Source organism: Acomys russatus, chromosome 6 (assembly GCF_903995435.1).
Source record: "Acomys russatus chromosome 6, mAcoRus1.1, whole genome shotgun sequence".
NCBI classification, from domain to species: Eukaryota; Metazoa; Chordata; class Mammalia; order Rodentia; family Muridae; genus Acomys; species Acomys russatus.
Genome location: NC_067142.1, coordinates 57,785,550 through 57,807,914, shown reverse-complemented (window position 1 = coordinate 57,807,914; position 22,365 = coordinate 57,785,550). Strand labels below are relative to the sequence as shown.

General features: G+C 42.3%; 1 protein-coding gene and 1 non-coding gene across 2 annotated transcripts; both read right to left on the bottom strand.

The window, feature by feature from the left end:
* Positions 1-1,588: 1,588 nt before the first annotated feature.
* Tnfsf4 (TNF superfamily member 4) lies at positions 1,589-22,189 on the bottom strand. The gene is made up of 3 exons (XM_051147688.1): positions 21,681-22,189; positions 4,151-4,193; positions 1,589-2,506 (listed from the first exon to the last, which is right to left on the bottom strand). Exons 1-3 carry the CDS (start codon positions 21,840-21,842, stop codon positions 2,151-2,153), a joined length of 561 nt encoding a protein of 186 aa, XP_051003645.1. The 5' UTR covers positions 21,843-22,189; the 3' UTR covers positions 1,589-2,150.
* On the bottom strand, positions 8,536-8,642 carry LOC127191247 (U6 spliceosomal RNA). The gene has a single exon (XR_007830863.1). It is a non-coding gene; the product is annotated as a U6 spliceosomal RNA (small nuclear RNA).
* Positions 22,190-22,365: the final 176 nt, after the last annotated feature.

Genomic DNA, 22,365 nt, shown 5'->3' with positions numbered 1-22,365 from the left:
CCTGTGCTTGTGACAGACATGTCAAAAAGAAAAACAAAGAAAAGCAACGCTCTAACCATCAGGGGATTCTAAAGTCGTTTATTTTATACATGTAAGTACAACAGTAGTATTATCTATATTGTTAACATTAATGTACTCTCTGAGAGCCAGGAATTGACTGAATGAAAAATTATGGCCTAAAACCTAATTTCTGTACAGTAAAAGAGAAAGTTGCCCAGCACAGAGACAGCTAACATTATGTTCTAAACATTTAGATATTTCGTATTTTTTTTTATCATTTTACAGGAGGGATGCAGAATGCAGAAATAGAAAGCCATTTATGGAAAGTCACTTGCTTAGTGACTGAGTCAAATTTAGAATTTCTGACTCCAAATTTCTCACTCTGTTCTCTTCCTGTGAATCTCTTTTTCATCTAGAGTGCATGATTAATTTTTTTTTTTTTTTTAAGGCAATGATGAGGGAACTGAAACACAGACCGCATACGGTGGTAGGCAAGGCATTGAGGCTGGTACACAGAAGCAGTATCCCTGAGTGGCTAGCAGCAGCTGAACAAAGGCAGTAGGGCAGGTGTGAGGCAGGGAAAGGAGGCTCCAGAGCAGAAACCATGGTGCTCAAGACAGTGACAGACAGAACAGTGATGCACAGGCTAGGCCTGTACATTACACATCCATAAAAAAAAAAAAAAATACAGGCATAAATCCCAAAGTTAAAAAAGAACATTTTCTTAAATATTACCCATAGTTATAAACATTCACTTTGTCAGCTGTCACATGTTAGGAAACAACAACTTTGCAAAACAGAGTCAATAACAAAAACTGGAACACACACACACACACACACACACACACACAAATCTCCTGAGTCACCAAGACAGATATCACAGAATATCTCACCCCAAATAGTTCATGTTTTCATGGAACACATTCAGCCCAATGTGTAGCTTACTACAGGCTTTCCAGGAGCAACATCTGTGCTTATCCCATGCACAGACTCCTTTATGTGGCATTTTCACTCAGCTTTTAATAACAGATTAAAACAGAATGGGAATATAATTATAGATATATACATAAGAGAAGGTATAAAATTATCAGACCAAAACCAAAATCCAAATATAACTGAGCTCACGTAGTATAAGACTTAATAGCCTTCAAATGTCCTGGAGGTTCAAGAGGTGAGCACTGTATTGTAGCACAAGGCAGTCCTTATGGGGATACAGACTCATCTAGAAAGACTTTTTGATGTGTTCTATCTTCTATTTAAAATGGCCAGAAAATACTATACATTTTTTAATTATTAAAAAATTTACATAAAAGTTTTGGGAGAAAGAACTTGCAAACCAGTCCTGTCCAGACTGTGAAATCCTTCTCAGCCTTTATCCTGAACCATCCATTACTCATTACTCTCCTGTTTGAAAAAAAAATAACCCTTGGGGTAAATTATCGCTCAGACCCTGTACAAGAAACAAAGCTCCATTGCTTTTCTTTACATCCCTGATGAGGTGCTTTGGTGGCATCCTCACCCCTGGATAGCTCCTTGAAGGGAGTTTTCTATTATGTGGTTTTGGAGAGTAGGACAGAAAAGTGATAACAGGTGAAGCTCAGGGTGCACCGTGTTGCCTAAACAGTTGTCTTCCAGTCCTGGTTTCCATAGGGTGATCTCCTTTCTGAGCTCCTGTGAAATGAAAGAGGGCTTAAGGGAGCATGTGAACATCAACCGCCTTGACTTTGGAGAGAGTACTTCAGCTCCTACCAGTTGGTGGACATGATCCTTTTCAGATTCATAGCTCCATTCCTTGTTCTTTCTTTTGACAATGTCAAAATTCTAGAAAAATTGTAGTCACGTGCCATTTTCAGTGACACAAGTTTATTACAGTGATCTTCTGACCAACAGAGACAATGTGCCTTGAAAATACTTTTTTTTTTTTTTTTAATTTCCAGAAGCACTCTTAGCAGGCTTGAGGGAATTGTGGGAGCATGTAAGACACTATTTAAATATCCCTGAGTGAGGAAGTTGGGTAGGTCACACATTTGGTCACACCTCATAGAGTTGAGCAGGATGGACTCGGCTCTCCCAAGAAAGAACCTGTGTCCCGTCCACTCTCGGAGTGGAATTCACAGTGGCACTTGGTCCACAGTGCTGCCATGAGATCTTCAGTGGGCACAGTATCCACCAGGAGTTAGCTGGACGACAATTAGTTCCCCATCATTTATCTGGAGGTCTTCACAGGAAATATCAGGAGCATTTACAGTCAAGTAAACGATATCTTTGAAAGCCAAAGAGGCCACCACAGTGAAGTCAACCCTTTGGCCGTTGTTCAGCATTGGGATAGAGATGGGACTTTGACCCTTCCGGAAATGGAGGTTGATCTTGGCCTCTTGGAAAAAGGAGCCCTTCATGTAGATGAGATAAAGTCCATCACAGCCGATGGTGATTGAGTTGTTCTTCACCTCCATGGTCTGATACTCATTCCTGGGTAACTTGATGAATAGTCTTCCTTCCTCACATCCTAAAAAGAATTGAAAACAAGATTATTTCTAAGCAGAATATGCGATGAGAACCTTCCAGTAAAGCTAGATCAAGTGAAGAAAAAGTAACAAGGAGGGAGAGGCCTTGGAAGGAAGGAAAGCAAGGGAGCACTGCAGTATAGCGATGCCTGGAACCAGCTGTGCCTGTGGAAGAAAGGAAAAGGTGGAACCAGTGCCAGTCTTCAGGAGAGTATAAGGCGAGCTTGGGAGTTAGAGCTGAGAGAGTACAGGCATTGCCACTCCAACATATGGCAGGAAGGACAGGTTCCAATATCTCCTGATTTTTTCAAAAACAAGAAATGACAGCATCTTCAGTGATTACTCTCCAGCTGAGGGCATAGCCTACAACAAAGGTTGTCAGGGGTGGGGCAGCACAGCCTGCATGGCCTTGGTCTGTCCCTCCCTAATTTGTTTGACCCAAAGCAACTGCACTTAACCATTTCCTACACCTTTCTAACTAACCATTAAATACCTATTTTCCACATGCCCCACGGAATCAACCTCACCGACAACATCATGGGTGTTCTTTGCCAGCCATCTAATAAGCCTGGTAATACAGTCAAAAAAGGAGGAATCGAAGTGGGCCTGAGTCCCATAAAGCAAGGAGTAAGAGCTCAGGGACACAGCCACCTTTCTTGCTTCTTGCTTCTACCTCCTGTAACCAGCATTTTCCAGAAAGTGACTTGGGAAGAGTCACTGCCACAAAGAAAGAAAAGGAGGAGGAAAAGACAAAGGGGGGTGAGGGGAGAGCAGGACCAGCTCCAGCTTCGGTAGCCTCGTGCTGGGCCTTTCCGGAAGCGAGGTTCATTTTCTGTACTTCCACATCAGCCTACACATCACCTTGAATGGCCAAGCACCACATCTTATACCTACTCTGGCTCAGGACCTTTGCCCTAGTGCTGCCCCAATTCAATAATTCTTACTTTGTACCGAGCCCAGGGGCTGTACTTTGAATCAAAAATAAGGATAATTTATTGAGGGCAAAACATACTTCCCGTTCATCTCAGAGAACTTAATAGATCCTCGAAAACTCATATAGAAGCCTCTGCTGCTTGGCTGCAGTCAAGGACCCAAGTAGCCCTCTTGATCAAAGGATCAGGTTGTCTTCCTCTATGGCCTCCTTCAGCTCTCATGAGGTGTCGTCATGTTACAGAGTAGAGCTGGCAGGTGTCTTACAGCCAGACAGCCTTAGCATCCTTAGATGAAGACAAAATGAAATGCCTACCCCAAAAATGTAGTTCTAGAAGGATTAAGAAAGGCACGTTAAGTACAGGCACTTCTTTGGTTACTAATCTTTTTTCTTTTCTTTTTCTTTTTCTTTTTCTTTTTCTTTTTCTTTTCTTTTCTTTTTTTAATATTTAGACTCCAACAATTTGGGGATGCAACACTATTCAAAGGGAAATGATAGCTCTGTGTTCTGGGGGGGAAATGAAGAGACTACAGAAAAGACCTTTTTAAAAACATGGGTACACGGCTGTCAAGGTGCTTCAGTCGGACCTGAGTTCAGTTCCTCACCCCACCCCACACATACACATGTGTGTGTGCTCATAAACACAGCCGTACATGTACCACACAGATACACAAGACAAAACATAAAGACCAATTAAACTTTTGGTGATACTCACTGGTAACTTGGGCTCTGAGACTCTGGACTGAAGGGTACTGCACCTACGGAAGGCAAAAAAAATGAGTGTTTAGGGGAAAAGTGAAAAAGATTCAGCAGCCCACAGGAAAAATACTTGTCAACAGAGGTAGCTTTTTCTTTGACCTGGACTTGCTACACGGCCTTTGTTCTTGTTTTGTTTTGTTATTCTATAACTATACATTCTTCCAGTGTGTGTGGTGGGGGGTGGGGGGTGGGGAGGTGTTATTCTGGTCTACCACGCAAGCGTCTGAAATATGAAATATTCACTTCCGCCCAACTTGTCTTTGGTATATTATGTTAATATACTATATACTATATTAGCACCCCACTTCTCCATTTAAATAGCTGCACTCTTAAAAACACCCCAGAGACACTCCCAGATCAAACTAGAAGAAAGTTCTGGAGGCTTTTTGTGTGCTTTCTCTTCTACTGTGTCACAGGAGTACACAAATACAATACAATCTGCTCTAAACCTTCAGAACGCAGCATGTTTAAATATAGCTGGCTTTCACTTTTTTTTACATTTATTGTGTGTGTGTGAGACTGTTTGTGCATGTGTGTGTGCATTTGTACAGCCGTGCATGTGTGTGAGTGTGGTGTATGTGCATGTATGTGTGTGCGCAAGCATGTGCATGTGGGTTCGTGTGTGTGTGTGTGTGTGTGTGTGTGTGTGTGTGCTTATAGAGGTCAGAAGCCAACTTTCAAAGAGTCAGTTTCTCCTTCTGTCATGTGAACTCAGCCTCAAGTCCTTAGGCTCAGTAGTAGAGCTTTATGGTGTGTGCGTGTACATGTGTGTATGTGTGTGTGTGTGTGTGTGTGTGTGTGTGTAATATTTTGTAGAATCAGTTCTCTCCTTCCACCTTTACATAGTTTCAACTGAGGCTGTCAGGATTTTACCCACTGACCCATCCCGCCAACCAAAGTAGCTGTTGTTAAGCTTTGGATCTCTTCCTTCTCCTCTTCAACAGCCAGAGAAACCCAGCGCGAGTCAAGTCCGTGCACGGCAGGAAGAAGTAACAGTAAGGAGAAGCTTGATAGATAAAAATGCACAGGACTCGGCAGCCAAAAGATAAAGAAACTCAGGATGGAGCAAAGTCATAACAAAGGGGCAGAACCATAGGTAAAGTATGTTCATGTCTGTCAAAATCAGAAATGTCCCTGTGCACTCTGAGTATATGTCAAAGAATGCACCAAGCAGCCAGTTGCAGATGCAGTCTCCGGAAGGGAGAAATAGAAGCCTAAGGTCAGGAATAGTAGAGACCCTTTCTACCACTTTGGAGGGGAACCACATGGTGTATACCCTACTAACAAAGAGAACGGGAAAAATGCCCACTATTCCCGCCAAGAACAACAGCCACGAGGCTATTTTTGGCAGAACGTCCTGATCAGAGGCATGGGAGAAATTTGTTTTCATGCCCTGGGCAGTGGAATTCCTGCTTCCCACTCTCCTGGCAGACTAGTAGCCAGCCGCAGTCAAAAGGATTCCGCTGGGGACTCCCACACAAATGAGGAATCCCCCACTTCTCTTTTCAATATGATCACAGGCCTTCCTGGGCTAAAATCAACAGGCTGCTTGGTGGGGAGGAAGGGCTTCCCGGAGCACTGCCAGGCCCTGGGCTGCAGAAAAGCAGTCGTGATGCAATGTGGCGAGACCATGGCGAGAAATGTTGACTGGGACAAGAACGTGAGTCTTGGCTCCCGCCCCCTTTGCACGCTGTTTCTTTGTGTTTTAGGAAGTGTTCCAGAAGAAGAGCTCACCAAAGCACCATTACCCGCACCATCATAATCCCCCAGACAAATAACGGGCCCTGCCTGTGCTCTGGGGCCAGCCAGTGCTGCTTGATACCAGTACTCTATGCAGTAGCCTAGAGCTCAGTGCAGTGCGCAGCTCCTGGGTTCTGATACCAGATGAGCAAGTAGTGGGTGGGCTGAGCATCTCCCTGAGCATCAGAAAAGCACTACAACGCTGTGGGCACCCGTGTCAGGGCAAGCTCCCCATGCTGTAGCTTTCCATGATACATATACTTAAACTCCTTCCCAAACAACAACAACAACAACGAATAAATAAACGGAATACAACTAGTCGGTGTGGTGGCACACACCTTTAATACCAGCAAAGGAAGCAAGGCCAGGTGGATCTTATCCTGGTCTACACGGCAGGCTCCAGGCCAGTCAGAGCTACATAATGAGACCATGTCTCAACGCAGAAACAAAACAAAATGGCATCTCTGAGTTAATGTGGTAATTGAAAATGAAGAGAACAAGAAGTTTCCTCGTTCACAAATTTCCTTCAAGCTCTCTGATCTCAAAGTCCTTGTGACTTGATCTTTTTCTTCCTTTCTTTCTTTCTTTTTTCTTTTTTTCTGTGTGTGTGTGTGTGTGTGTGTGTGTGTGTGTGTGTGTGTGTGGTGCTGGGGATTGAACCCAGGGCCTTTCACATGCTAAGAAACTGCTTCACTACCTCTACCACAAAGCCATACCTCTAACCCCATCTAAAAACCTTTTGATTTGTACCAGTGTCTTGTCAACTTTCAGCTCACTGGGTATGTGGTTTCTCTGAATGGCAAAAGACATCCTTCCTGCTCCCAGAACTTTTTCTATTCTCAATCTACACACCTGATGCTCAACACTATCTGCCCAACCTCCCAGAGTCTCCACCCCCACCCTCTCCAGAGCTACACTTCTCAAAGTCACAGCCTCCTTGTGCAGAGACATTCCTACATTTCCTAGAGACACTCTTCTATACAGGGACACTGCCCAGAGCCATCCATGCAGGTCAGGGACATCCCCACGGTTCCAAAACCGATGGCATGGTTGGCCCGGCTGCATCCTCATTCTCACATGTCACGCATATCTTTTTGTGTCTCACAATGAAGCCCATGCTTTTCTCTAATCCCCTTCCCTTTAGATGAAAAACCCAGTAGGGCAAGACGAGCAGATCTGACACACTGGGGTTTGGATCAGATCGTGGCTTCTCTGGCCCTGTGAATTTGGAAAAGGCACACCCCATTTCTTGGTATTAGCCTTCATACTCCCGACGATAAGACTTCACACTGTAACTGGAATGTCCTAAGAGCTAACAAACAGTAGAGCAGTTTACTAATCGCTCAGAAAAGCCTGCTGGTTCTCCTCTTGATTTCCAGAAGGTCTACTTATCTGTTTTCCCCGTCACAATCTCAACCTCAGGCCCAAATCAAATCCTTAATGCTTGACAGCTGTATCTCCATACCAAATATTTTAAGTCTGTTTACACAAAAATTTACAGAAGCTGCAGTTCTAACTGCCAGTACTTGGATGCAACCAAGGGTTCTGGAGAAGGTAAATCTATGGAGCAGCCACAACGTGACCATTGTTTTCAGTGCTAAAAGGAAGTGAGTCATCTGACCGTGAAAAGCTGTGGAGGAAACTTCACTTTGTATATCCATGTGAAAGAACCATCAGAGAAGGCTACACCCTGTGTGGTTCCAGTTGTAAAATGCTCTGGTTGAAGCAGAGCTACCCTAAAAGAGCAAGGGATGCCCAGGCCAGCAGCTGAGGAGGGTTGAGAGAGGCAACACAGGAGAATATAGAAAGTGCAATATCAAAAGTGAACCCTATAATAAAACAAAATCACTCTTGACTGATAATATCTTCAATGGCTATAAGTCTTAGACTATTTTGATGTGACTTTTAGAAAATTGCTTTACCTTGATGATTTTCAATTTCTTTTTTTAAAATTTTTTTTATTAATTTATTCTTGTTACATCTCAATGGTTATCCCATCCCTTGTATCCTCCCATTCTTCCCTCCCTCCCGTTTTCCCATTATTCCCCTCCCCTATGACTATTCCTGAGAGGGATTACCTCCCCCTGTATATGCTCATAGGGTATCAAATCTGTTCTTGGTAACCTGCTGTCCTTCCTCTGAGTGCTACCAGGTCTCCCCCTCCAGGGGACATGGTCAAATATGAGGCACCAGAGTATGTGAGAAAGTCATATCCCACTCTCCACTCAACTGTGGAGAATGTTCTGACCATTGGCTAGATCTGGGTAGGGGTTTAAAGTTTACCGCCTGTATTGTCCTTGGCTGGTGCCTTAGTTTGAGTGGGACCCCTGGGCCCAAATCTGCCTATCGTAATATTCTACTTGTAGGTTTCTAAGACCCTCTGGATCCTTCTACTTTGCTATTCTCCCATGCTTCTCTCATTTAGAGTCCCAATAGGATGTCCTCCCCTCTGTCCCAGTTTCCTGGTAAGTGAAGGCTTTCGTGGGACATGCCCCTTGGGCTAGTATGCTGATATAAGTGAGTATATACCATTTGAGTCTTTCTGCTTCTGGGTTAACTCACTCATTATGATCATTTTTAGCTCAATCCATCTATCCACAAAAAAATACGGAACACTTCACGAATTTGCGTGTCATCCTTGCGCAGGGGCCATGCTAATCTTCTCTGTATCGTTCCAATTTTAGTATATGTGCTGCCAAAGCGAGCACAATTTTCAATTTCTTATCTGTGAAGTGGGGACAGAATGTCTATTGTCTCAGAAGGCTAGTATTGAATGAAATACTGTGTATGAATGGTTAGCACCTGACACAAAATATTTAAGGAGGGGGTCAATAAATATCAGCCATTATTCTTTAATACACAGAAAACAAAATCCATGTCATTTTAATAATTTAGTCTACATAATATTGCATTTTGCATATGAAAAAAGGAAGAATAAATTAAAGAAACAAAACTACCAAAGTCCTTGAATCAAATTCTCTGAATAGCTGTAAACTAGAGAGGACCTGGGCCTTATGAGAAAGTATACCAGAAAGCAATCCAAAGACTTCTGGTCTACCCTGATATATTAACTGCCATGTCAGAATACCAAGAAGAGCAAAATCCATGCCCCAGAGCATCTCCAGATGCTAAGGAAACTGGGAGATGTCAAAGAGCCAGAGGGTTTCTTCATAATCATAGCTTATAGAACAGAGTTCCTTTACTCTACAAAGTGTGAAGGTCTCTCGTCATAAGTGAAAAGGAAACTCCAGGATCAGCCAGCATTGAGTAAGCCTTGAAGTTTGAATAGGATTGTCCCAGAAGCATAAAATGGTATGAAAGAAAACAGCTTTGTGTTGAAGATGAAGAAATTAAAGTCCATGGACATGACGAAAGTTAAATCCTGTCCCCAAATCCACTGCAATTTTTATTATATTGTCAAGTGGTTTTCTTTTCCTTTATTTAGATTGTTGAGGATTGAATCTGAGGCCTTGGTCATGTAAGGCAAGTGCTCTAACACTGAGTCATAGCCCCTGCTCTTTCTTTTTTATTTTAAGAGAGGATCTCACTAAGTTGCCCAGGCAGGCCTAGAGCTTACTTCCTATCCCAAGCTGTCCTTGAACTTTTGATCCTCCTTGTTCAGCCTCCTAACTGGGAACTAAAGCTCTATACCACAAGACATGGCATCAATTTTCCTGCATGTGCAAATATAAATGAAGAGAAAGTGCCCTGAAGATTGTATTAATATTCCACTCCTCTGTTCTTGTATCTACTTCAGCACCAACCTTGGAGAAGAAACATTACCACACGGCAGATTGGCAATGACCTCATCATGATGGTATCCAGGAAAAATCCAGAATCCATACTTTCTCCTCTGGGTGTCAGATATTCTACAGATGAAGAAAATAAGGAAGGAAGGAAGAAAGGAAGGAAGGAAGGAAGGAAGGAAGGAAGGAAGGAAGGAAGGAAGGGAAAGGCGAACATGTGAACCCAGAAACAATTCAGTACCCAGGTGGTAAATACAAGGTATTTGACATCTGACTATGTAATGTATATGTCATATCTAGGGACAACTGAAATGACACTACAGGAAGATTTGTAAGTTTGGTGGTGCTTAAATGCTAAGATGCAGTATAGTCTCCTGGAAAATTTGTGAAAAATAAAAGTAGAAATGTTCCTTCAAGAATCCAGGGTTCACAGTTTGAAAATCACTGTGCTAACCTGTCAACTTCTAAAGATTTTTCAATAAGCCCTGGGGGAAAAAATGGTACTCAAGAAATGCTTGCTATTCCCTGAAAGCTATTCCGTAGTTAAAGAATGATATAATTATCATATCATTTGGTGGTTTGTCTAGAAGTAGTAGCAAGTTATTAATTATTGCTTGGCAAAATGATGTCAGGTCACAGTCCTTCTGAAAATAGCATAAATTTGCTTTTCTTTAAACCCAAATAAAATTTTATTCTATACATGTATTCCTTTTACCTTAGTGATTCATCTGTTATTGTGTTAAAGGAAACAAGGCAGAGAGACAAATATTGAAAGAGTGAAGACTCAGATCACAGAAGACATTCTACAATTAGCAAAAGAAACCTCCAAAGGAGGTCTCCAAAGAGACAAAGAACTGAGAGCATCTAATTGTGCCATGCACTGAGGTAACTGCGTTGCAACCCATCACTTTGCCCCTGCTTAAAATCACCCCATGACACATAACAATTACATGTAAAAATTACAAATTATAATTAGGAAAATGAGAATCCATGCTGTCTTCGAGCTTGTCAGGGAGTAAAGGGAACTGAGTTCAGAGTTACAGTAGCTGCTCTTCTCTTGATTCCAGGATACCTTAAAAATAAAGAGTTCATAAGGAAGCATTTACCTGGGACACGAGACTGATTTGAACTGTTCTCATCATTATCAAGTGGATCAAAATTTTGAATTTGGGAATAACTGTCCAAATACTCGAATTCTAAAATACCCAGTTCTCAAAAAACAAAAACAAAAAACAAAAAACTTCTCAGACAGCCCTGTAGGTTCTCAGTGTAGATCCCATCACCAGCATTATCACATGGCCTCTGACTGGGTGCACCTGTCCTAGCAGGAGGTTAGCAAGCCCCGCAGACAAGCTCAAAGTGAGGGTGTGGTTGAGCTGGAATCAGCTACTTCCCTGGGCTGCCCAATAACATAGAAGGAAGACTTCAATGGCTGGTCCTCCTCCAGCTGCTCATGCCATGGCCTCAAGAAGGAGATAACGTTTTAAGAGATCATCTTTGGAGAGTGTCAACCTCTGCTTCTGACTCAGTGGGATGTGACATAATGCTATTGACCTTATAGTCATCTGGCATTTGTCAGGAAAAAGGGTATTTGTGCCAGGAGCAGATGTGACTCATCAAATATGAAACCAGAAAGTAGGCTCTGTAGTCATATATGAAGCCTGCTATTCCTCATTCAGCACCAGGGCACAATGTGAAGATCTTGAGGGAGCACATGAATGAGTTGTGAGTCACTTGAGGAGACCAGGAAAGATCTGTGACAGTATTCCCTTAGTGCACCACGATGCCACCTCCACTGTGACAGAGTTGCTATCCCCACCTGAGCTTCTACCATCTGAGAGGCCATGGAAGCACAGCCTAATACATTCATTGGCTGTGTCTCAAAACAGAAAAGTGAGATTTTTTTTTCACACTTCCATGCTACAGTAGACTGGGAGGGTAGATTTCCTTGCTTGAGGATTTACTGTGTAGTACATGTAAGAAGCCTGTTGCAAAGGGTGGACTCTGCTTCTCATAAAAACGAAACAAAATAAAACAAAAACAAAAGCGAACCCAACAACCAAAAAAACCTCAGGACCTTGTTTAGGGAAAGGATGGAGAATAGGAATAGGCAGAAACTTGGCCAAAACAAAACAAAACAAGAACAAGAACAACAAAAACAAAAACAAAAGCCCAAAAACAAACAAAAAAACCTTCAATATTCATAAAAACTTATCCCTAAAGTTAAATTCTCTTAGAGACAAAGGCAGTGGCTTTGAAAACCTTGCTTTAAATTTTTTATAGAGATTTTTAAAAATATTTACTTATTATTATGCATACAGTGCTGAAGAGGGCATCAGATCACATTATAGATGGCTGTGAGCCACCATGTGGTTGCTGGGAATTGAACTCATAACCTCTGGAAGAGCAGTCAGTGCTCTTAACCGCTGAGCCATCTCTCCAGCCTCTTTTATAGAGATCTTTATGAGCCCAAAGAAAAGTTGCATTAATTCTTTTCCAAAACAACTTCTTCTTCACAACCAGCCTGAATGCCTCTGATGACAGGTTTTCCGTGTTTTCTTTCCTTACTGCGGCTTTGTCTTCTTACCCACTACACAGCAGGCTGATAAGCTGGTGGCCTCTTCTAATCATGCCCTCTCTCATTGTCAGACTAAGTACTGATGGTTGTATGTGGGCTCTAGAGAGTCTTCCCACTTTCCACCCCAAAGCACATGGACTCTGGTTTCATTGCATTGTCACTAGTTGCCCCCCCCCACCACCACGAATAATCTCATATATTCAACTAAACAACCAAAGCAGCCAGAAGCATGCGTGTAACCTGAACACTAAAATGCATGAAAAGAGATATGCCTGAGCCAACACACTACTTCTTTGTATCCTCAAAGGCAAGATGTTCTCGTACTAGGATTTCCCGCTCCAAATTTGCTGGAGAATCCCTGAGCTAACACTGACAGAGGGATCTGCTGAAACATTTCTCTCTTCCTCCCTCGGTGATTGAGAAACTATCCACTAAAATATTCTTGCACTGGTTTAGTGTCTAAGCAACCAAGAGAGTTAAGTTTACAATGCATCCTGTGCATCACCTGCCGAGTCTCAAACATCACAGCACTCAGCAATTAAATATTTGCTGACCCGAGATGGCCAATTCCAACAACTATGACCGATGTACAGTATTACAAGTGTCTGTTGTTATGTGACCATATAGCTGCTGGCCTAGGTCCGGTCATGATTATTGAAATTGTCCTGGTCATCTCTGAGTATAAAAAAAGCAGCAAAAGTCCTGCTGTTGATGTCTTCTCCTGGACATTACCCATTTCTAGTCTCACATACTATATAAGAAGGGACTGCCACCTTAAGAAGGCCACCTAGTAGAGTGGACTGGGCACCAGACCGGTAGGGATTTCCTATTTTCTGTACTGAGTCTGAAACAAGTCCTTTCCCTTTTATTATTCTCATCTCAATTAAGATGGCTGCACTGCAGTGTCGAATGACAACTCCATTGCAGAAGTTCATCAGATCACATCACCGAATTCCAAAGAGTAATCCCCAAACATTATGTGTCAAAAACAAAAACAAAAACAAAAACAAAAACAAAAAAAACCCTCTGGACCACAGATCTTGACACAGACCCCCATCTGATGCAAGAAAGGCAGCAGGCCTCTCCCTCCCCAGCAGCAGAGTTTTCTCTGGTAATTCATGAACACTCAAGGTTTTGCCTAGTGCAGTGGCAAGGCTCTGAGACTCCTCTGCAGGAGGCTGAACTCTCAGCATGTGCTCCCAGGAAGAATGAGATTGGTGAAAGCTAACGTCATCAGATCCATCAGATCGTGTAGCACTGGGAAAATGATGGTGGTGACAGTGATGACAATGGCAGTTTTAACTAAAGCTTTTTCTAATTAACAGAAGAGAGGAAAAACTGTAAGAGAAAAGAACTGACACTTTTTAAAAAAAAAAAATAAAGTAATTCATATTACATCTCAATTGCTATCCCATCCCATGCATCCTCCTATTCCTCCCTCCCTCCTGCTTTCACCCCATTCCCCTCCCCTATGACTGTGACTGAGGGGGACCTCCTCCCCCTGAATATGATGCTAGGCTATCAAGTCTCTTCTCCATAGCCTGCTATCCTTCCTCTGAGTGCTATCGGACCTCCCCATTAAGGGGACATGGCCAAATATGGGGCACCAGAAGAACCCACACTTTTTGAATCCCAACCGAAAGCAAAGCAATTCCTGTGAAATTCCTTACTATTTCTTCCATGTTTGGCTACCAGGTCGCTTGTCATATGTCCTGCCACTCTCATTTAACTGCCTTCTTTTCCCACTGGGTTACAAACACTATCCGAACAAGGAGGAGCGTTATCTGTCTTGCCTAAGTGCCTGTCAGGAAACCAGTACTCATGAACACTAATTTTAAAAGACATAAATGGTTTCAGTGGATTGAACAGCATGCCCTTTAAATGTGTGTGTATTTAAAACTCAGAATGTGCCCTTATTTGGAAATAGATACGCATAAGAGTTTTCACAAATGTAAACAGTCAAAATGACATCAACAGGACTAAGGCGGGTCCTAAATCCAATATGACTGGTGTTCTTCAAAGAAAGTGGGATGACCCACAGAGATGAGAAGGTGGCCATGTGATGATGGGGCCAGAGGCTGGTGTGAAACCAAAGAGCCTGAGGAGTTTTGGCAACCACCCAAAACAAGAGAGAAATGAGGAAGGATCCGTGTCTAGAGCATTCGGTGAGAGCATGACCTTTCCAGCATCAGCAGCCTTCAGGACTGTGAGATTCCATTCCTGTTATTTTAAGCCACCCAGATCATGAGAGTTAACTAAAGATGCCCCAGAAAACCACTGAACAGTTGAATGTGTATTTGCAGGTAGTGTAGAAACCACACAACACATCAACACACTCATTGCTTGCATTGGTGTCTAATAGAATTAGCAAAATCTATAAGATTATACAGGACAATCTCCTTCCTGTTTAAAACGAAGAGGAGGAGAAGTTGGAAGATGAAGGCAGACTGGCTTCCCTCTCTATTATAACATGCCATGTGGGCAATGGCTTGTTTTTGGAAAGTACCCTCTAAAGCATTATGTAATCATCAAAACTTCATTAACCATGTTATCTTTTTGTGCAAGTAGTTGTAAGCATTCTTCTGTGACAGGGCATAAATCCCCCAATCTTTCTTCAAAAGCAACCAATGTCAGACAGGAAAGTCAAATTTTGAAACAGCCATGAACATTCCTCAAGTCCAGCACTCTGAAGTCATGGCCAAGCGTAAAGACAGAGGCCAGGTTAGGATTTTGCCCTCCCCTTCATTCCCAGCCCTGGTCTTCCTGTGCAGACCTAGGCCAGCCACTTGCTCCAGACTTCCCCAGCGCAAAATAGCACAACCATGTCGTTTCAACCTACCTGCAAGGACATGGTATAGAAGAGAAGCCAGAAGCAGGGGAAAACTGGGCCAATTGAGGAGGGCGCATTACCATGGGACAAACCATTCAGCCTCCCTCTGTCTACACTCTGCCCCGAGGCCTCTGATTTTCCCAGTCTTTATTACACCACACAGAACCACAGCAATATCTTGAGGGGCCTTGGAATCTGAAAGATTGAAGTACCTAACACACAAGTAATTCAGAAAACATGTCTATTACTAAACTGTAAAACATGTTTGACAACTTATGTTATAATGAGAAAGGCATTATTTGCTCCCTTGCTGACTATGTTGATGTTTCTTTTTTAATTTATAACATTGACTTACAATTTATAAAATTAGGATTTTTGTCTGACTGCATATCTGGATTCCAGGCTCATGTCCTTGCTGTCTGCAGAGAAGCCCCGCCCTCTGTGTCCATCACTTAAACTCATGGAAGCTCTCAGTTTCCCATCAGCATAATGCTATACTTTGTAATGAAGGCTTTGATCCATAATGTTTATTAAACAGTATAGAAATAAGGTGAGAAAAAAAAACAAAAAATAAATAAATAAATAAATAAAAATTAAAAAAAAAGAAATAAGGTGAGAGTTTCTTTTTCTTTGTTAGTTCATGGGAATACTTAAAATGTTATCAAAGACAAGAAAATTTGTACAAATTAACCCACCTATGGGACATTTCAGAATCAAAGATCTCCTAAAAAAAAATCGGCCACTCAAGTCATCTGTGTTTCTAATATTGTGAGCCAGACTACAAGTTTCTTGTATGTATAATTTCCTGCTGTTTGACAGCCAAGTCTCTGAAGAATTGGAAGATGTGAATGAAAGTTGATGAAAATAGCCGGTACATATATTTTAATCCTGTAACTCTAGATTTTTAAAAATATATTAACTTATTTATTTATAAATATGTGCCTGCCTGAGTTTTGTATACCCTACACATACATGTGCCCACGGAGGCCAGAAGAAGGCATCCAGTCCCCTGAAACTGGAGTTACATGGGGCTGGGAGCCACTTGATATGAGTGGTAGGAACCAGACCAGGTCTTCAGACTAGCAGTAAGCGCTCTTGTCCACTAAGTCATCTTTCCAACCCTGAATTCTAGACTTTTGAAGCATTTTTTAAGCAGACACTAATAACACTTCATGACTTCATAAATTCTCTCCTTCTGTCTTCTTTCATTCTCAGCTACAGCCATAAACAACTCTTAGCTAGAAAGCCATGTTTAAAAAAACAAGCCCCCAAGAGGCATTATTTTAAGTCCCAAGTTTACAGTACAGAAATCAAGTCTATGAAGCTATGATTAATCCTAAAGCGGCAGGCATGCTTGCCGCACTGGGGTGCAGCTGACAGTCTGCACTTACGCAGGCGCACACACCCACTACAAAGCAAAACTTACGCCACAGCGTGCTTACGTAAATACGCCCAAGAACAGCAACAACAATCTTGGCAGTTCCAAAGCTCAGTGCTCAGGTGTATGATCCTCCCAACCTAGTTCTAATCCCAAAGGTATTAAGCTGACATGCAGGAAACTTTACTCAGGATCACGAAGCCAAAAGCCTGGAACAAGGCAGACTTCTGTTTCATTGTGTGCGCTGCTACCCTTCAATGTCTCTCCCCAAGGTCTGCATTCTGGCATACTCTCACTCGGTCATTTGAAAAGTATCAAAACTAGCAAAGCACAGGACGTTAGAGATTCCAGCTTCAAACTACCTCTTCTGTGCATTTTGCTAGTGACTATGTGAAGGCTGTGACATCACAGCTCGGGCTTTCGTTGTCATCGCTTTCTTTTCCCAAGTTAAGTCCTAACAACACTACTCTCGGCTCCTCTGACTCACGTGATCACAAAGAGTTGGTGCTCCTTTTCCAGAAACACAAAAGCCCTGAAATGGGAAGAAAGTGGCATGTTCTTTGAGAGTGTAGAGCCACTGTCACCGAAAGGAAAAGAATAATCAAAGCAGGGATGCTCGTCCCTTGGCAAAACTGCTCAGTGGTAGTAGCTGGCGGCAGCGGTCAACGAAAATAAACAGAAAGATCATATCCGTAGGTCAGGCGTGTGTATCTGGGCGAAACATTTTTCAGCATAATTCACACTATGCTATCCTATTTAAAAGACTGGGGTCAGAATGTATATGTACCTAAATTACTCATTTAGGAAATACCACCACTGTGTGAACAAGAATACTATTGCCTAACAGTGCTCGCCCTCATCTATGCGAATGAGCTCTTGATTCCCAAGAAGGTGGTTTCCTCTTAGATCAACAAAGGTTACTAAAGGAATTTGCTTAAGGATTATAGAGGGCGGGCTGCCTTAAAGACATAAGAGAGTGGTTAGTTTTACTGTGGTGCCCCCTAGTGCCAGGTGAGATTAAGTTGAATCTGTATTGCCAATCTTTAGACCCAACGCAAACAGTATCCTATACAAGAAGTTCTACTCTTAACCTTAACATCATCTGAAGTATGTCATCTCTTCCCTCAGTTCCCCTGGCTCCACACGTATAGACCCAGACATCTCAGGCAACCCCTTCTTCCTCCATGCCTCTTCCTACTGTGCCTGGAGCAAGTCTCCATATATTTGTCACCTTTTGGCCTCACTTAAAGTCTGGACCATTAATTCAAAGAGTTTAAAACAAAAGAATCTTCTCCAGTGCAGCTTTTATTCTGAAGCTTCAAACAGTGCCCTAGAAAAGAAAGCACTCAGAACAAATGAAAGGATGATTTAGCTGATAAGAATTCTTGTACAGGAGTCAAAGCTATCTAGTTAATTAGGTAGATAGGCGATCATGAGCAACTTACCTACCTTCTTTGAGTTTTATTTTTCTTATAAAATACTGTGGCTAATACCTACTCAACAATTCAGGGTCTCTGGTCATTTCATTAATACCCACCATTAGAGCCTTAAAGTTCTTTATCATGAATTAATACAACATTCCAGATGTTCCTCTTTTAATTCTTAAAAAGTTGCTCAGAAAAATCAAATTCTACTTGAATTTGAAGTTAGAATAATTTCTTTAAAAAGACATGTTAGATTATATGTAGACATTTAAATTAACTCTAAACAAAGATTCAAGGCAAATTCCTCTTTCCAGTATTTAAAAATACTTTTTAAAAAATGTTGAAGTTATAATATGAAACATCACCAAGCAACCGAATTCTAATTCTGACTCTCCTTGACACAGACCACTTCTGCTTTCCCCAGCAGAAACAAGCAAGACGGTGGGATTCGCTAAGGAAAGCGTTCCTAACTCTACAAGGTCATGATACAGGCGACATGGAGCTTAGAATACTTCAATAGCCCCAGAACACACAAATATAATTTACAACAGCTCCTCACCAAGTAGGGAGATGGCTCAGATGATAAAGTATTTGTCTATAAAACATGAGAAGTTAAATTCAGTTCCTAGAACCCATGTAAACACCAGGCATAATAGCACGCACTTATAACCCTAGTACTGTGAAGGCAGAGACAGGAGGATTTCTGGGTTTCACTCACCAGACAATCTAACCTAACTGGTACACCCCAGACCGATGAGAGATGCTATCTTAAAGAGAATGGCATTCGAGTTTGTTCTCTGGTCTCCATACGCAATTGCACATACACATATAACCATGGACACAAATGCAAATACCTACACATAAACATATATATATGCTTACATATATATATTCATACATATAAAACTACAACCCGCACATTAAAAATAATAAAAACAAAAGGCTTCTAACCTTCTAGGCCAGCTTTCCCTCTGACATGGCTTCCTAGCTAAAGTCCCAATGAGACTAGATGCCTAGCACTTTAGTTAGTAACGCAGGGCAAGGCCCAGTGTGCCATGAGTCAGCTGCTGCAGCGTTCAATTACATCATTTGAATCATTGATATTCCAGAGTGTTTGTGTCTTCCCTCCTTCTAAGCAAGACGTTTCATGAACTCAGAATGGGTTACTTAAATAACTACAGAGAATATAAATTAAGTATAGAAAGTATATGCATGAAAATATGATTTCTTCCAGGCGAGCCTTAAGAGCCAAGAAATCTGTACCTTTAGGCACAAAAACTCTGCTAATGTACATTTTCTGACCCTTCAGCCTCTGGCCTGTTCTTTGGAATGACACACGTGTTAGCTGCTGACTTGAAAGAGACGTCAGTGTTCATCCCATACAACTGTCCGCCTACCGATGAAGAACCAAGGCCCAAAAGAAAAAGTGAGCTGTACAAGATCCATGTGGGTAAGCCTCTTTCGGGGGCAGTGGGGGAGGGGCGGTGAAGGGGCATTTCAAAGACCAAAACAAAAACAAAACCAAAAACAAAAAAAACTGCTTTTCATGTATGTGAGTGAAATTCAGCCCAGTGACTGTTGTCACTAAGTAGGCTTGAAGGGAAAGCTGACGACAGCCTGCTAGAGTTTAAAAGCCTTAAACTTCAGAATTTCAAATGCAGGAAATGGAGGCTAAAAAGTAAGGGGAGGGGGAATGAGCACGATTCGTTTCAAAATGCCTTTTTCCTAGAACAGAAAAACCTAGTTGCCTCGGGTGTAGAATAACCACTGCAGTTCAGTTTCCCCTGACAGCTCACTACAAGATATGGCTCTCCTGAGGAGAGGTCTCCTGGCATCATCCCCCCACTGCCTGGTCCACCCCCCAACCATAATGCCAAACATTAGTGTTTTCAAAGGTTGCCAGTCCCTTTGTCAAAGATATTCTCTTGCCCCTCTCACTCTCCCCATCGAAACAATTTGACCAAATCCCATGGGAAGTGCAAGCCACCTATCTACGCTCTCCTCCCCTTACTAAGGGGGATGAAATATAATAATCCACTGCACTGCCCAGGTCTTGGAACGGTGTAAACAATTTAAATAGCTATGCCCTCCCAAATCTTCTCCGTCAAGAGCAGTCAAGTTGCTTATTCTATGAGCAAACAGCTTCAACGTTCAGTGTACCTCTCCTGCTCTTGATTGCATTTTTGAGTTAAGGCCACAGAAAACAAATTCCCGCCTAGATTTCTGCTTACCACAAGGACCTGGAAACATGGCTTTATTTCCCACCTCTGCCACAGAGTTTCTGGGTGACTTGAAGAAGGGACCCCTATTCTTATCAGGGCCCTGGGTGAAACTCTTCACGGAGATCCCAGACTCCTGCCTTTTACGCCTGTGTTTCACTTTTTTCTCTCTCCGGGGCCTGTCTGGTGCCCTTATATGTCTTGGTTACCCTTGCCTGGGGCCTTGCATCCTTCCTCATCCCACAGAGTGAGGAAACACACAGCCTTGCGGTTGTTTGAAACATCTCAAGACTCCCAGACCTATGCAATGCGCTCCGCTGGTCTATTTTTAGTTACTCTGTTTACTTTCTTCTCAGAAAAGCCTAATTCCGGTCTGCATCCTAACACACACACACACACACACACACACACACACACACACAACTCCACCCTAGCACCCTCTCTTCAAAGTGCTTCCTTTTTATCCAAAGTCCTGCGCAGAGACCTATGTGGGAGCAGAGAGAAGAGAACCAGCACAGTGATGCTCCAACTGGCCAGGCAGCCTTGAGCACTGCACCAGCTACGTTTTCTGGAGTTTGCTGGCCCAAGGGACTAGCACTGTGCATGGTTCAACAGTCATGACACATATACTTCCCCCAGCTTCTATTTACCAAAATCACCACTTCCGGTACACAGAGACAAGCCCAGGCATTTGCCTGGACCGTTCATGGTATCCTGGTTTAATCTGAAGTACCTCTGTTCCTGACATGGACCTTAAAAATAACTTCCATCTTCTCTGTCATCCACCAGGGAAAGATTTCCTGACATAAAGCAGCCACCGAGGAAACAAGAATTATGAGGCCAGATCCAACAAGGAATTTTGGGGAGACTACAGAGTCACCCTCTGTAGCAAACATGTAAGAAACATTTAAAGGAAAAAAAAAAAAGACCTGAGGTATTAGAGTGATTGTTTTATCTATATCTATATCTATATATATATATATATATATATATATATATATATAGTCATTGATGCAAGTGTGTGAACAATCAAATGTGCCCACACATGCCCTTCAGATACAAGATCTATGAGAGGAAAGGACTTAATATTGAATTAAAAAAAAAAAAAAAAAAAACCAGATCCCTGCAGATGCATGAAAGTGATAGAAAGTAAAATGAGTCTGTTATTTATCTCCTTTTTATATTGATTCCTTGATCAAACACAGCACTACCAGGATGAAGAGACAAAAGTGACCCAAAGCTTCAAGGTGACAGCTTATTAAGATATACCAAGACTTTTGCTTTAACAAAAAAAAAAAAAAAAAAAAAAAAAAAAAAAAAAAAAACTAAACTAAAAGCAGGGCCCTTCTGTCTAACACTGCTATTGTTGAAATAGGAAGGAAAAGAGACATCAAAGGGCATTTGACCTCACTTTACAATCCCTTGGTGGCAGTGATGGGGGGGTTGGGGGTGGGAACGGGTGGGGGGTCCTCAACAGTTTTAGCATTACATTATTGCCAGGTAGCTGCAGCTATTGCAACTGGCACTTAGCAGGAGCTGGAGGGAAGGCAGCACGCACTGGCGCATCTTACCGGAGAAGGGTGGAGGTGCAGGCAGACGTAGATGAGGCACAGGAGCAGCCCCACTCCCTGAACTCCAGAGACCACCAGCCAGACCTGCTCCTTCCACTTCAGTCTTGGCCTCGATCCGTTTTCCAGATTCTCGTGCAGGGGTTGAACCCCTTGCCCTTCCATCTTCTCGGTCTCGGTATGGAGACGATACAGCTGTGGCAAAGGGGAACCTGGGGAAGGCTGGTCTTTACCACAAAGGAGGAGAAAAGGCCAAAGCCAAGCTTGTAGGTCAGAAGATACAGACTAAGGTTCCAGAACCTGAGGCAAAAGGCAATTGAAGGAGCAGGGCAGACTCTCTCAGTTTTAACTCTGCAGATTTTGCAGGCGGGGGAACTTCTATGTGACTAATCTGAATTTCCCCTTTACTTTCTTTCTTTTTTTTTTTTCCCTCTGGGCTAACAGGGAGTTGTTTTTGTGGCATTCCAGTTATGAATTGAGTGACTTCAAGATGACAGTCATAAACGAGTGCTCTTAAGCTTTTTATTGCATTGGTAAAGATAAAGATCATCATTTCTTTTTTTCTTCTTCTTTTTTTTTTTTTTTTCACCTTATTTCCCAATCCCTCAAGACATCTTAAATCATAAAAGAGATTTGAGGAAAATGCTAGCCAGATACTCTTGTTTATATTATGTAATTAATCTCCCAG

Bases quoted from the DNA above. Each gene is read 5' to 3' on its own strand.
- Tnfsf4 (XM_051147688.1), bottom strand. From the start codon at position 21,842: ATGGAAGGGCAAGGGGTTCAACCCCTGCACGAGAATCTGGAAAACGGA. The intron at 4,194-21,680 runs GTAAGATGCGCC...TGCCTTCCGTAG, and splicing joins TGCACCTCCACCCTTCTCCG to GTGCAGTACCCTTCAGTCCA. The intron at 2,507-4,150 runs GTGAGTATCACC...AATTCTTTTTAG, and splicing joins TCTCAGAGCCCAAGTTACCA to GATGTGAGGAAGGAAGACTA.